The following is a 14,089-nucleotide window of genomic DNA, read 5'->3' as shown; positions in this document are numbered from 1 at the left end:
TCCGTTCTAAACCGCCCCCCCTTTATCTTGAGGCTGTGCCCCCTAGTCCTACTGTCCTTTCTGAGCGGGAAAAGTCTCTCCACCTCTATCCTATCCATCCCATTCATCATCTTATACGTCTCAATGAGATCTCCCCTCATTCTTCTAAACTCTAACGAGTACAAGCCTAGTTTATTCAACCTCTTCTCATAGTCAACACTGTCGAGACCAGGCAACATCCTGGTGAACCTTCTTTGTACTCTCTCCAAAACTTCCACGTCCTTCTGATGGTATGGTGACCAGACAGGGAAATCATAGAAACCCTACAGTGCAGAAAGAGGCCATGCAGCCCATCAAGTCTGCACCGACCACAATCCCACCCAGGCCCTATCCCCATATGTTACCAACTAATCCCTGTAACCCACACAACCCAGGACACTAACGGACAATTTAGCATGGCCAATTAACCTAACCTGCACATCTCTGGACTGTGGGAGGAAACCAGAGCACCTGGAGGAAACCCACGCAGACACAGGGAGAATGTGCAAACTCCACACAGACAGTGACCCAAGCTGGGAATCAAACCCAGGTCCCTGGAGCTGTAAAGCAGCAGTGCTGACCACTGTGCTACGGTGACGCCCTTGAAACTAAGATCGAGGTTATTTTCAAGGGTGGAAGTGTCAATTATAAGGGGGCACAATTCAAGCTGAGAAGGGGAAAGTTTAAGGGAGATGTGCAGGAGAAGTTTTTCATGTGGAGGTGGTGAGTGCCTGGAACATGCTGCCAGAGGTGATGCTGGAAGGAGAGACATTAGCAAGATTTAAGAGGAATTTGGATGGATACATGAATAGGGAATAGAGGAATACGCACAGAGTGGGGGCAGAAGGTTTTGCAGTACTCCAAATGCAGCCTAACCAAGGTTTGATATAGCTGCAAAGTGATTTCCCAACTCTTGTATTCAGTGACTCTGCTGATGAAGGTAAGCATGTCATATGTTTTCTTAATCACCTTGGCACCCGCGTTGCCACTTTTGGGGAACTGTGAACCTGCATACGCAGATCCCTTTGTATCTTAATGTTCCTAAGGGTTCTGCCATTTACAGCAAAATTCACACCCAAACTTGAACTTCCAAAATGCATCACCTCGCATTTATCCAGATTAAACTCCATCTGCATTTCTGTGCCCAAGTCTCCAATCTATCTATTCTGTTGTATTGTCTGATAATTCCCAGCACTCTCAGCAAGTCTATCAATTTTCGTGTCATTGCAAACTTAATCAAAGCACCCACATTTTCCTCCAAATCATTTATATATACTACAAACAACAGAGGTCCCTGCACTGATCCCTGCAGAACACCACTAGCTATAGTTCTCCATTCTGAAAAACACCCTTCTACTGACACTTTGTCTTCTTAAACCAAGCCCATTCTGTATCCATCTAGCTAGCCCACCCCAAATCTCATGTGATTTTAGTTTTTGTACCAGTCTGTCCTGTGGGACCTTGTCAAATGCCTTACTAAAGTCCATATCAACTATATCCACTATTCCTTTCCCTCATCAATTATTTTTGTTACCCCTTCAAAAAACTCAATCAAGCTGGACCTTTCCCATACAAAACTATGCTGCCTGTCACTAACTAGTCCATTTTCTTCCAAACGTGCTTAAATCCTGTCCCTCAGTATCTCCTCCAAAAGCTTCCTCACTACTGACATTCGGCTCACTGGCCTATAATTTCCTGGATTATCCCTGCTTCCTTTCTGAAAGAAGGGAACAACACTGGCTATTCTCCAGTCCTCTGGAACCTCACCTGTCCTCAATGAGGATGTGGAGATATCTGTTCAGGCCCCAACTTGTTCTCCCCTTGCCTCCCGTAGCAACCTGCGATAGATTCCATATGGCTCTGGGGATTTGTCTGCCATAATGCAACTTAGGATACCCAACACTTCCTCCTTCGATATATTGACATTCTCTAGAGCTTTCATACACCTATTCCTGACCTCAACATCTATCATGTCCTTCTTCTTGGTGAATATCAATACAAAGTACTCGTTAAGGATCTCACCCTGTTTCCAGAAGATTAGTGAGCCCTGTCTCCCCCTCCTTTGCAGTGCATTGGTCCTGGCTGTGTGCAGTGACACATCAATGTTGCTACTGCTGCTCATTGACAATCAAGAGAATTATTAACTCAACAGGCTACATGATTCTCCCGAAACAAAAGCTGAAAAGAAGAGAACATCAAAGTGAATGGTGAGGTGTCCTAACAATGGCTTTGACCCATAGCCCTCTCAGCATTTGGGGCATTCACCCATCCACCCTCCCTATGTGAGCACCTTTCCAATGAGCCTCTCTTCCTTCCCTATCACGCAGTAGCCACTTCCCCACAGTCACTCTACTTAACTCCACCTGAATGAGGCTTTCAAATCACTCAATGAGCAGTGTAACTCTCCCAAGGGTGAGAATGAGGTCAGTTGAGTGCATTCAATGGAGCTGTGCTCTAATCTCATGGGAAAACAAGGAACTGCCACCTGTCATGCCCTGATAAGCGTCTTCGCCATAATGCCTTGCATTGGGGCCACATCTGTGTCACCTCTCTGTTGTGTAGATATGAACAAAGAATGAATAACAGTACAGCACAGGAAACAGGCCCTTCGGCCCTCCAAGCCTGTGCCGCTCATTGGTCCAACTCGACCATTCGTTTGTATCCCTCCATTCCCAGTCTGCTCATGTGAATATCCAGGTAAGTCTTAAACAATCCCAGCGTGTCTGCCTCCACCACCCTACTTGGCAGTGCATTCCAGGCCCCCACCACCCTCTGCGTAAAAAACGTCCCTCTGATATCTGAGGTATACCTTGCCCCTCTCACCTTGAGCCCGTGACCCCTCGTGATCGTCACCTCCAACTTGCTTCCCACTATTCACCCTATCTATACCCTTCATAATTTTGTACATCTCTATTAGGTCTCTCCTCATTCTCCATCTTTCCAAGGAAAGCCTCAGGGAAAGGGCGTCAATCAGTGACACACTCATGCATTGCAATACTGACTAAATTGGCACGATTGAGTCATCAGGACAAGGTCAGGGAGCTGATTAGGCAACTGGTTCCCCTTGTGGCAGCCGAAGCATAGTTGATACATGTGAAGACTGCACATAGTATGACAACTCCATCCTTGGCGGGCACCTTCATTTCCCAAGCCTCATGCGCTACAGATTAAATGAGCCTTCCACTTGAACAGCCAAATACCCACACACTAATTCCTGACAACCCGGCTTCCATAAACAGTGTTCTTGTACATCCAGACAGCTTATGTCCTCAGGCTGAAAACTGCCTGAGTGTGAAGTTTCATTCCAACTGCACTCGTCTTTCCTCTTGTATGTGAGTCTTCAGAGTCATAGGCCAAAATTTTACCACCCCATGGGAATTGGAGCAGGCAAGACAAGGGGAAGGTCTGTTGGCCTCGGGCAAGATTTTACGGTTTCGGAACGACTGACGCAATAAAAACCCGTCCATAGAGTCATAAAGTGCAGAAAAGGCTTTTTGGCCTATCAAGTCTGCATGGATAATATTTTAAGTAAGAAATCTGACAGCACCAGGTTTAAGTCCAACCGATTTATTTGATAGTAAACTCGCAAGCATCCACATCATGGATAATATTTACCACTAAATGCACAATGGAGTCATCAGGAAAGGATCATCCCATTTTCCTGCACTTGTTCATGTCCTAATAGTATTTTAAGTGCTCATTTTTTAAAGATTGTAAGATTTCCGCTACCTTCCCAGGCAGTGCATTCCCACAACCTCTAAGGGAAGACATTTTTTCTCAAATCTCCTCTGAACCTCCTGTCCCTTACCCTAAAATTACATCCCCTTGTGATTGATCCCTCAATCAAGGAGAACAGCTGCTCCATACTCACCCTGTCCATATCCCTCACAATCTTATACACCTCAATCATGTCCTCCCCTTAGATTTCTCTGCTCTAAAGAACACAATCCAAATCTATCCAGTCTAGAGTATAAAAATACAGAAGCGTTGTTACAATTGTATAAGGCATTTGTTAAGAACCACCAATGTTCAGTTTTGGTCACCTTTGAGGAAGGATGTAGTGGCACTGGAGGTGGTTCAGAAAAGATTCACTAGCTTGATTCCAGGTTTGAAGGGGCTGTCATATAAGGAGTGGGTTTGTATTTGGAGTACAGAAGAATGAGGACTGAGTTATCTGAAATACTCAATGGGATTGATAAAGTAAACGTTAACCACATGTTCTCCTTTTAGAACAGTCTAGGACAAAAGGTCATAGCTGTACAGTAAGAGAGGGGAGGTTCAAGACAGAGGTGAGGAGATCCTCACTGAGGATTTTAAATCTGTGGAACTTGCAGCCCCCCAGTGCAGCAGGTGCAGAATCAAACACTGAATTCAAGGAAGAGATAGATATATATTTGATCAAAGGTGGGATAAGGAGCTATGAGAAAAGGCAAGGAAGTGGTGTTAGGATGAGATGGCGATCAGCCATAATCATATAGAATGGCGGAGCAGGCTTGAAAGGCTGAATTGCCTACTCTCACTCCTAATTCCTATGTTCCTCCTTATAGCTAATGCTCCATCTCAGGCAACATCCCAGTGAACTTCCTCTGTACTCACTCTATTGCAATCATCTCCTTCCAATACTGAGGTTACCAGAACTTCACATACAACTCCAGCTATGCATAGCCAACAGTGTACAACTCCGATATTACCTCCTTGCTCTTGTACCACAATTGATGAAAGCAAGTGTCTTAACTATGCTATTCACGTGCTTTGCCATCTTCATTGATCTGTGAATAATTACCCTTTTGTTCCTCTGAGCGTCCCAGTGTCTTGCTGTTCATTAAATACTTCCTTCTCTTATTTCTTCTTCCAATGTGCATCACTTCACACTTATCAAGGTTAATTCCATCCGTTCTGCCCATCTGACCAACGTATCTATATCTTCCTGTAATCTACACCAATCTTCTTCACTATTAACCACATTTCGCCTATATTGTTTATGTTTTTAAAACGCTAAGGATCCAAGTACTGAGCCTTGCGGTATACGCTGGGCACCAGCATCGAATCACTTTGTGCCCTATTACTAAGCCAGTTTCTGATCCATCTCACCAATTCCCCTGAATTCCATTTGCTATAACCTTCTCAATCAGCGTCCCATGTGGGACCTTGTCAAAAGCTTTGCTAAAATCCATATAAACTACATCAACACGCTCATTACGGATTACGGACAGCATGTTGGCACAGTGGTTTGCACTGCTGCCTCACACCTCCAGGGACCCAGGTTGGGTCACTGTCTGAATGGAGTTTGCACATTCTCCTTTTGTTTGCGTGGGTTTCCTCCAGGTGCTCCGGTTTCCTCCCACAGTCCAAAAATGTGCAGGTTAGATTGATTGGACATGCTAAATTAACCCTTAGTGTCCCAGGACGTTAGAGGGACCAGCGGGGTAACTAAGTGGAGATAGGGCCTGCGTGGAATTGGTGTCGGTACAGACTCGATGGGCTGAATGGCCTCCTTTTACACTGAAGGGATTCTATGATTCTATGAACTGAACTTCCCTCATCCACACACTTGGTCACATTTTAGAAAAATTCTAACAAATTTATTAGGCATGACCTCTCCATAGCCATGCTGACTATCCCTAATTAACCCATGCCTTTCCAAGTGGATACTAATCCTCTCCTTCAGACTGTCCCTATCATTTCCCTATCATTGAAAATTGGAACCACATTAGCCATCTTCCAGTCCTCTGATACTTTGCCAGTGGATAGAGAGGAATTAAAAATTTGTGTCAGAGCTTCTACAATTTCCTACCTCACCACCCATAACAGCCTGGGATGCAATTCATCTAGACCTGCGAATTTGTCCATTTTTAAGCCCATTTTAACTTCCAATACCTTTCCATTTCTTATGTCAAACTGTGCAAGTTCTTAACAGTCTCTCTTCCTGAATTCAAACCTACGTTCTTCTTTTCCTGAGTGAAGACAAAGCGAAGTATTCATTTAACCCCCTTCCAATATCCTGTGGCTTAATGCACAGATTGTCCTCTTTGTCCCTAATGGGTCCTATTTTTTTCCCTAGTTATCTCTTCTCTTTAATGTATTTATAAAATACCTCACGATATTAACCCTCATGAGGCTGGGGACCACCCCTTGAGAGAGTCTCTGCCAATAGAGCCTGGCATCTCATGGGACCTCATCCAGGGCCCTCACAGTCACCCCCTGAGCTAACCCTGTGAATTCACCTGCTCCCACCCACTTTCCAGCTGCCACTCTGGAAGGACAATCCCTCTGCGGTGATATCACCACAAGCCCAGCAAGGAAGACAGAGGAAGCACTGCCTGCAACCCAGCCTTCAGACCCCTTTGAACCTAGAGGCTCACAGCCATGAAGGACTGCCTAGGCCTGCAAGCGACCCCATTCCCCAGCGACCCACTCCTCTCCCCATTGGTTCTCAGTGTCACTTCTTTGGATCTCGCACATCCTCTCCAGTGCCAGCTCTGCAATTGGCACCCTGGAGGGTGATGGTGATTTGGGTGATCGCCTGCAATATCTGCTTTGGAGGGAGGTCGCTAGGTTCTCGTTTTTATTCGGTTATTATATGAAATGAATATTCAGTGAGGGGGAAATCCCAGCAGGAAGCCTTGCTAATGATATGTTGATGTATTTAAATGAGGTTGCTGACCTTCCATGACAGGATTCACGTTACGTTGCTGGTGAGGGGCGTGGAAATTGGGAAATGTAATCTCACCAGCAAGTATTGCATTTCCCAACTCTCGCTATATTTTGCGCCAGTCTCGTCATTCTCCCTGATGGTTGATGCAAGCTGAGAATTGCCCCCATTTCATTGGTTTTTCATTGATAGAAGGTATAATGATGCATATGTGCAGCCACCCTTGACTATGACCCTAAATTACAGGAATGTGGCTTTAGTCTTTCTCTTGATCAGTTAGGGGTTTCCAGCCAGTAGATTCACTGTTGTTTTATATAAAGCAAGGTTTCACAACACTTATATAACACACAATTAAAATTCAATAAGGTTAGAATTTCATTATAAGATTTCAAAAAACATAAACACCTTCAAACTCAAACACACTTCAATCTTACAATTGGCCCATTGAGCCTGTTCTGCTATTCAGTTAGATCATGGCTGATCATCTGCCTTAAGTCCATTTCGTGGAAATTCAAGTTCAGTACGTGAGTTTCTGAGGATGTAAATTTCACAGTCTGCTGTGGAGAGAACGTCTCAGCTCCCGAAAATGTTGGCAAAGAAATGTGCATTTGGAACTCTCACTAATGAACTAATCAGGGATTGCATATTTTGTGGAATCCATAGTGATTTAGTCTGCAAGAAGTCGCTGTGAGAAAAAATCTAATATTACAAATAGCCATTGGTATCTATATGTTAAACAGACAATCAGAAAAAAAAAGCAGAGATTTTAGGCAGGCAATGGAAATATGCATAATGCAGGATGCACTCTGCTCCAACTGCAATGGCCAGCCACCCTCCAAACAGTTCTGTTCGGAGGGTGCTGGCCATTGCAGAGTGCTGCAGATCGAAAGGACAGCATCTCTTCCCTGCCATCAGCAACATGGCAGCTGGTTGTTCCTACATGGGTAGAAGCATCCATAAGGTGAATGAAGTGGAGCTTAGCCAAAACAGCAAAGCTATAGAGCTTCCAACAATGCTCTTGCGGAGGTGTCAACATTTTCACAGAAAAAGGGTGAGATCTTCACCACCTACGACTTAATTTGCAAAACTGACGATAAAGATTGACACTAGAGCAAAGCATAATGTAGTGTCCAGCCAAATGTTACAGAAGCTAGACCCATATACAGCATCAAACCCCAGCACTAGGATAGCCCTTATGGCTTATGACAGACAAATCATCTACATGAATGGTGTAGCCCTACTGCATAGAGGGCCGTTCAAGTTTCATATAGATGATCAGAATGTAAGGCCACTACTCAAGCTTCGGACGGCTTGGGTTCATTCACCTTATCCAGAAGTGTATGCTTTACAACACCAGACCCCAGAGATGACAGAATAAAAAAAACCTTTTCAACTGTGAGATCATTGGTACGCTACCAGTAATATATCACATGAGACGAGATGATTCGGTACCACTAACATTTGTACCCTGAGAAGAGTACCAATAGCCATGAAAGAGAAAGTAGTCAATGAGCTGCATTGGATAACAGCATTAGGTGTCATAACTCCCATAGACAAGGCCACAGAATGGGTTTCAGAATGGAAGCAGCAATAAAAATAGATGGTACCATCAGAACATGTATTGACCCAGTAAATCTGAACAAGGTGCTGGTCAGACCTCATCACCTGATGAAGACAGTGAAACATGTGGTAAGAGACGTGCCAAATGCCAAAGTTTTCAGGATCCTTAATGCAAAATGCAGATTCTGATTAGATGAGTAATCCTCGAAACTAACCATGTTAATGTTTTCGATAGGCAAATAACATTTTCTTTGTCCAGTCTCTAGGTCTTCCAGTGGTGCATGGATTAACTGTTTGCAAGCCAATCTTGCGAGATCATTGTCGATGACATCCTGGTCTGGGGTCATACTATGCAAGAAAACTATGCACATCTTCGCGTCATCCTCAACAGTGTGAAACGCAGATTCAGGGTCAAACAGGTTCCTTACATGATCCATTTGCTCTCAGCCATTGGTGTAAAGCCAACCCATACAAGACAACATCTATATGACAGAGGGCCTCTGTAAAACAAGCATGTCTTACAGTGCTTTCTTGGTATGGCAAAGTATCTTTCTAAGCTCATCTTGTGTTATACTGAGGTCACTGGACCGCTTTGTCACTTCCCCAAAAGGACGTAAAATAGTCCTGGCAAGAGCACCACACAGCAGTTTTCAAAATACTCAAACAAGCACCTTCAGCCCTTCCAGGGCTACATTACTTTGACTTTTGAGCACCTATACTTATTGCTACGATGCAGAGATTGTCCCCCCTTTTGAGATGTAATGCCAAATCCCCCAAAAAGGAATATCTCTTTGTTAAAAGTATATAGAAAGTAATTTGTTGAAAGTATGTGGAACAGTGTGAACTGTTCTTCAGTAACACTTAGTGGTTAACTAACAGAAATACCTGACCTTCACTTTAAAATGAAAAATTCACCATTTATTTATTCAACTAACAGAGAACTTTAACTCAATAAGGAACATACCGAACAAAATAGGATTCTAATGGAATGCTGTTCAAAAGAATACAATACTCATTCATTAATCAAAAAAACAAAATGCAGTCACTCTTAAAATGTTCAACCAAGTTTTGTAGCTTTTGAAAACTTTGAGTTCTTCTGCTGATTCCTCTATCTGAAAGTTCTTTCTGATTTGGTACCTTTCTCTAATTAGATGGCGCATTCTCTTAAGAGATATCTGAAGTTTGTAGAGTTGACAACTGCTCTCTCTCTCTTGAGACTTGAAAGGTGGCAGTTGGTATCTCCTGTTTTTAACCCCTTGCACTCTCTTTTATACCTGTGATGATCTATCAATTTGTCTACAATAGGATTGGTCTGGTGTTGCTGGTAGCTGAGTGCCTGCTTTAAATTGATTGATTGAGTAAATTTAAAAAAAACAGGTTGTCTTGTCTTGACTTTTTGATACAAATGTTTCAGCTTGGACTCTGTACGTACTTTGCATTTTAAATCTCCAAGCACTGAAACAAAACACCAGCTTTTAAAGGGTTCACACAGTGTTTTTTTTCATTTAGCATTGCCAACATCAAATTCCAACTTCACAAACTCAACTTCACAACATTATATCAGCAGTCTGCATCCAGAACTGAGACTCATCATATACAGAATGAAAAGGAACCTTCTTACATGGTTGTCTTACAGCTGTTGAATTGGATCATCAGCCACTCGTAATTATCTAAAAAAAAGCCTCTCTTTACTGTATCTACACAACTGCAGTACATGATACGAAAGCTGCAATGTTACAATCTCTGCAGCATCTACAAACATGGTAATGAGGTGAACTTGGCTGATGCCCACTTCAAAGTTTTCTTATCCATTGCAGACCAGGCAGTTCATTGACATAGACATCATGACAATAGAGGTACTGTCCTCTCATCAAATTCAGGAACTCAAAGATGCCTTCCAGGCAAACATCACATGCAGACGATTGCATGATGTCTTCATGAAGGGCTGACAAGAGTCGTCAAGGGAGCTTCCCCACGAGCTCTGCATATTCTTTGTCAGAGAGGAACTAACAGGACAAGGTGGACTAATACTGTGTGGCCAGCACTTCTTCATCCCTTCAGAAGTACCACACCCAACTCTTCACCAGCGATACCCCAGATTCAAAGCAGCCAGATACAGAGCCAGAGAATCACAGTGCATACATGGAAAGGGAAGTTCCCAGATGCGCATCGTACAATCCATTCAAGCCACATCATACAAAAGAACTGGTACATTTATATGAGGTCCATACCACCCATGGTCATTCACAGCAGCTGATGTCTTTGAATGGAATGATAAACAACATTTAGCCTTAGTTGATTCATATTCCAGCAATGATGAATGCCACAGTCACCATCAAGCTCAAGAGACGCTTTTGCAACATATAACATCCCACAGAGATTCATGACAAACAATGCTCACCAATTCATCTTTGTGGAATTTCGAATCTTTGCACACATATAGGACTTCCATCATATTACAAATAGCCCCCTATATCCACAGCCAAAGGGTCTGGTGGAATGAGTGGTTCACTCAGCCAAACATCTTCTAAAGAAATGTGCCCTGCTTCAATCCTCAGCCTGCTTAACCTACCACGATAGGTTTTGCCCACGTCAGCACAATGACTCTTTTCCATGCACACCAGGACCTCAATTCCTAGTGCTAGGACTCTGCTGCAGCCCAAACATGAAGCCGAAGTGAATGATGTCCCCAAGCATCACAGATTGAGAAGGAAGATTCACTACAATCAAGGTACCAAGGGCCCTCTAATACCTGGTCAAATGATCCTCATTGCATGTGGCCATGACCAGATGACGGTGGTACACAGTCATGCCCACAACTGAACAGTTACATGATAGCCTCAGACAGTGCCCACTATGTATGCAACCACTATCAAGTTCTATAGGTATCAGAGCCAGCGCCAACATTGACACAGCACTTCAGTCATCCAGTCTATGGCACAGACCCCTTAAACCAGTGGACATATAGGTTTCTCCAAAGGTCAACATCTGCACTCTCAGAACATTAAGAACTGGCTATCGAATTTCAGCTGTCATGCCGCACTGTACATGTAAATAGTTATGCATCGCTAGCTCGTTTGGCTTATATGTCTCACAACGGTCTGTATATTGCTTCTATGGCGCATATCTCATGCCAATGGGTCTTTCAACTAAATGGGGAAGATGAAGACCGAGTGCTCAGGTGAAAACGTGATGATATGGCTACAGCCCAAAGATGTGCAGGTTGGGTGGATTGACCATGCTAAATTGACCCTAGTGTCAGAGATTAGCAGGGTAAATATTGGGGTTACGAGAATAGGGCCTGGGTGGAATTGTGGTCAATGCAGACTTGATGGGTTGAATAGCCTCCTTCTGCACTGTAGGGATTCTACTCTATAGAAAAAGGTCACATGGCAGGAGCACAGGAGTTATCCCCGGGAGCGCAGGTGTTGAAGTAACTGCTAAGCTGGCGAATTAACTACTCGTTATTATTAGTGATTTGGGAACTCCCAAAATTTACAATGATTATTTCTGTTTTTGTCTATGCAGATACAGAAATCTAGCTGACATATTACTGGGGGACAGAAAGGAGCTTTCTATGGAAGAGAAGTGTTTCCTCATCCTCCAGCAATGTAAATTACATGGCTGGCAGGTATGTGACTGTAATCTGTGCTTTTTGTGGTGATTGCATTACAACTCGAGTGCCAGTGAGGCACAGCAACATATCTGTACGAATAAATACATTGAAATGGAAAATGTGTTCCAACATAAATCTTATTTCGGATTTGCTACTGATGAGCTCACACATGTAAGGGCAGAATCCCAGATTGAGGCTCCAAAAAGAACGCTGACAGGGAGAACATCACGGATCCACTAGCAAAACTGTGGTTGCGAATTTACATCCAACCATTGCAGATTATGAATTCAATCAAGCTGATAATTTGTGGCCTAGCACCAAAAACTAACCATAACTGATGCTACATTGTTATAAAAATCCAAGTGATACAATGCACAGGCCCTTCAGCCCTCCAAGCCTACACAATGACATTGTCCTATCTAGGCCAACCGCCTGTATCCCTCTATTCCCTGTCTATTCATATGTCTATTCAAACAAGTCTTAAATGTTGCTAACAATGTCTGCCTCAACCACCTCACTTATCAGTGCCTTCTGGGCCCTCACCATTCTGTAAAAAAAAACTCCTCACCACACATCTCCGCTGATCCATTCCCCCCCTTACTTTGAACTTGTGCCCCCTCATAATCGTCATTTCTGCGCTGGGAAAAAGCTTCCAAATGTTCACCCTATCTATTTGCCTCATAATTTTATAAACTTCTGTCAGGTCACCCCTCAGCCTCCGTCTTTCCAGGGAGAACAATCCTAGTTTATTCAATCTCTCCTCAGAGCTAATACCCACCATACCATGCAATACCCTGGTAAACCTTTTCTGTACTCTTTCCAAAGCCTCCACCTCCCTCGGTAGTGTGGTGACCAGAATTGGACACAGTATTCCAAATGTGGCCGAACCAACATTTTATCTAACTGTTTGCCAACTTTTATTCCAGATGCCCTGTCTGATGAAGTCAAGCATACCATATGCTTTTTTCACCACCTTTTCCACTTGTGCTGCCACTTTTAAGGATCTGTGGACCTGCATCACCTCACATTTGTCTGGATTAAATGCCATCTGCCATTTCTCTGCCCAATTTTCCAGCATTTCAATATCCTGCTGTATTCTTTGACAATCTTCATCACTACCCTCAACTCCACCAAACTTCATATTATACGCAAACTTGCTAATCAGACCAGCTTCATTTTCTTCCAAGTCATTTATATATATTAAAACAGCAGAGGTTCCAGCACTGATCCCTGTGGAACACCACTAGTTACAGACCTCCATTCAGAAAAACACCCTTCCACCATGCCCTCTGACTTCTACAGCCAAGCCAGTTCTGAATCCGTTTTACTAGTTCACCTCTGATCCCGTATGATTTAATCTTTTGCACCAGCCTGCCACGAGGGACCTTGCAAATGCTTTCCTAAAGTCCATGTAGACAATATCCACAGCCCTTCCCTCTTCAATCATTTTTGTCACCTCCTCAGAAAACTCCATGAAATTAGTGAGGCATGACCTCTATCATACAAAATCCTTCTGTCTGTAGCTAATGAGACCATTCAGTTCCAAACAAGTATAGATCCCATCTCGAAGAATCTTCTCCAATAATTCCACTATCATTCAAGCTCACTATAATTACCCAGGTTATCTTTGCTACTCTTCTTAAATAGCGGGACAACATTGGCGATCCTCTGGGACCTCATCAGTGGCCAACGAAGAAACAAAGATTTCTGTTAGATGCCCAGTAATTTCATCTCTTGTCTCCCTCAGTAATCTGGGATAGATGCCATCTGCCCCTGGGGATTTGTCCACCTTAATATTTTCTAATACACCTAACAGCTCTTCCCTCGTAACGATGACTTGTTCTAATGTTTACATACCCCTCTGAGACACCACCAAACAAGGTGTCCCTCTCCTTTGTGAATACCAATGCAAAGTACTCATTAAGAATCTCACCCACTTTCTTTGGTTCTATACATAATTTCCCTCCTTTGTCCTTATTTGGACCAACTATTTCTCTAATTAACCTTTTGTTCCTAACTTATGTATAAAATGACTTGGGATTCTCCTTAATCCTGGCTGCCAAGGACATTTTATGACTCTTTTTGCCCTCCTGACTTCCTGTTTGAGCTCTTTTCTACTTTCCCTATATTTTTCAAATGCTCCATCTGTTTTTAGTTGCCTGGACCACACATGTGCATCTTTTTTAACTAGACTCGCAATTACCCTGATCATCCACAATTCCAGAATCCTGCCTTTCCTGCCC

The 14,089-nt window shown here is 43.3% G+C and overlaps 1 protein-coding gene across 4 annotated transcripts in view; it reads left to right on the top strand.

Moving 5' to 3' along the window:
- The window catches only part of myo16 (myosin XVI), a 427,405-nt gene that overhangs the window by 350,694 nt on the left and 62,622 nt on the right, over positions 1-14,089 (top strand). For all 4 annotated transcript variants that reach the window (XM_080196876.1, XM_080196874.1, XM_080196875.1 and 1 more), the window contains one exon: positions 11,759-11,861. In XM_080196876.1, coding sequence (XP_080053002.1) covers positions 11,759-11,861 — 103 coding nt within the window. The remainder of the gene's footprint in view (positions 1-11,758; positions 11,862-14,089) is intronic.

This window comes from Carcharhinus amblyrhynchos, chromosome 10 (genome assembly GCF_965287045.1).
Source record: "Carcharhinus amblyrhynchos chromosome 10, sCarAmb.v2.hapA, whole genome shotgun sequence".
Lineage (NCBI taxonomy): Eukaryota > Metazoa > Chordata > Chondrichthyes > Carcharhiniformes > Carcharhinidae > Carcharhinus > Carcharhinus amblyrhynchos.
This window is presented reverse-complemented; position numbering and strand designations above follow the sequence as displayed.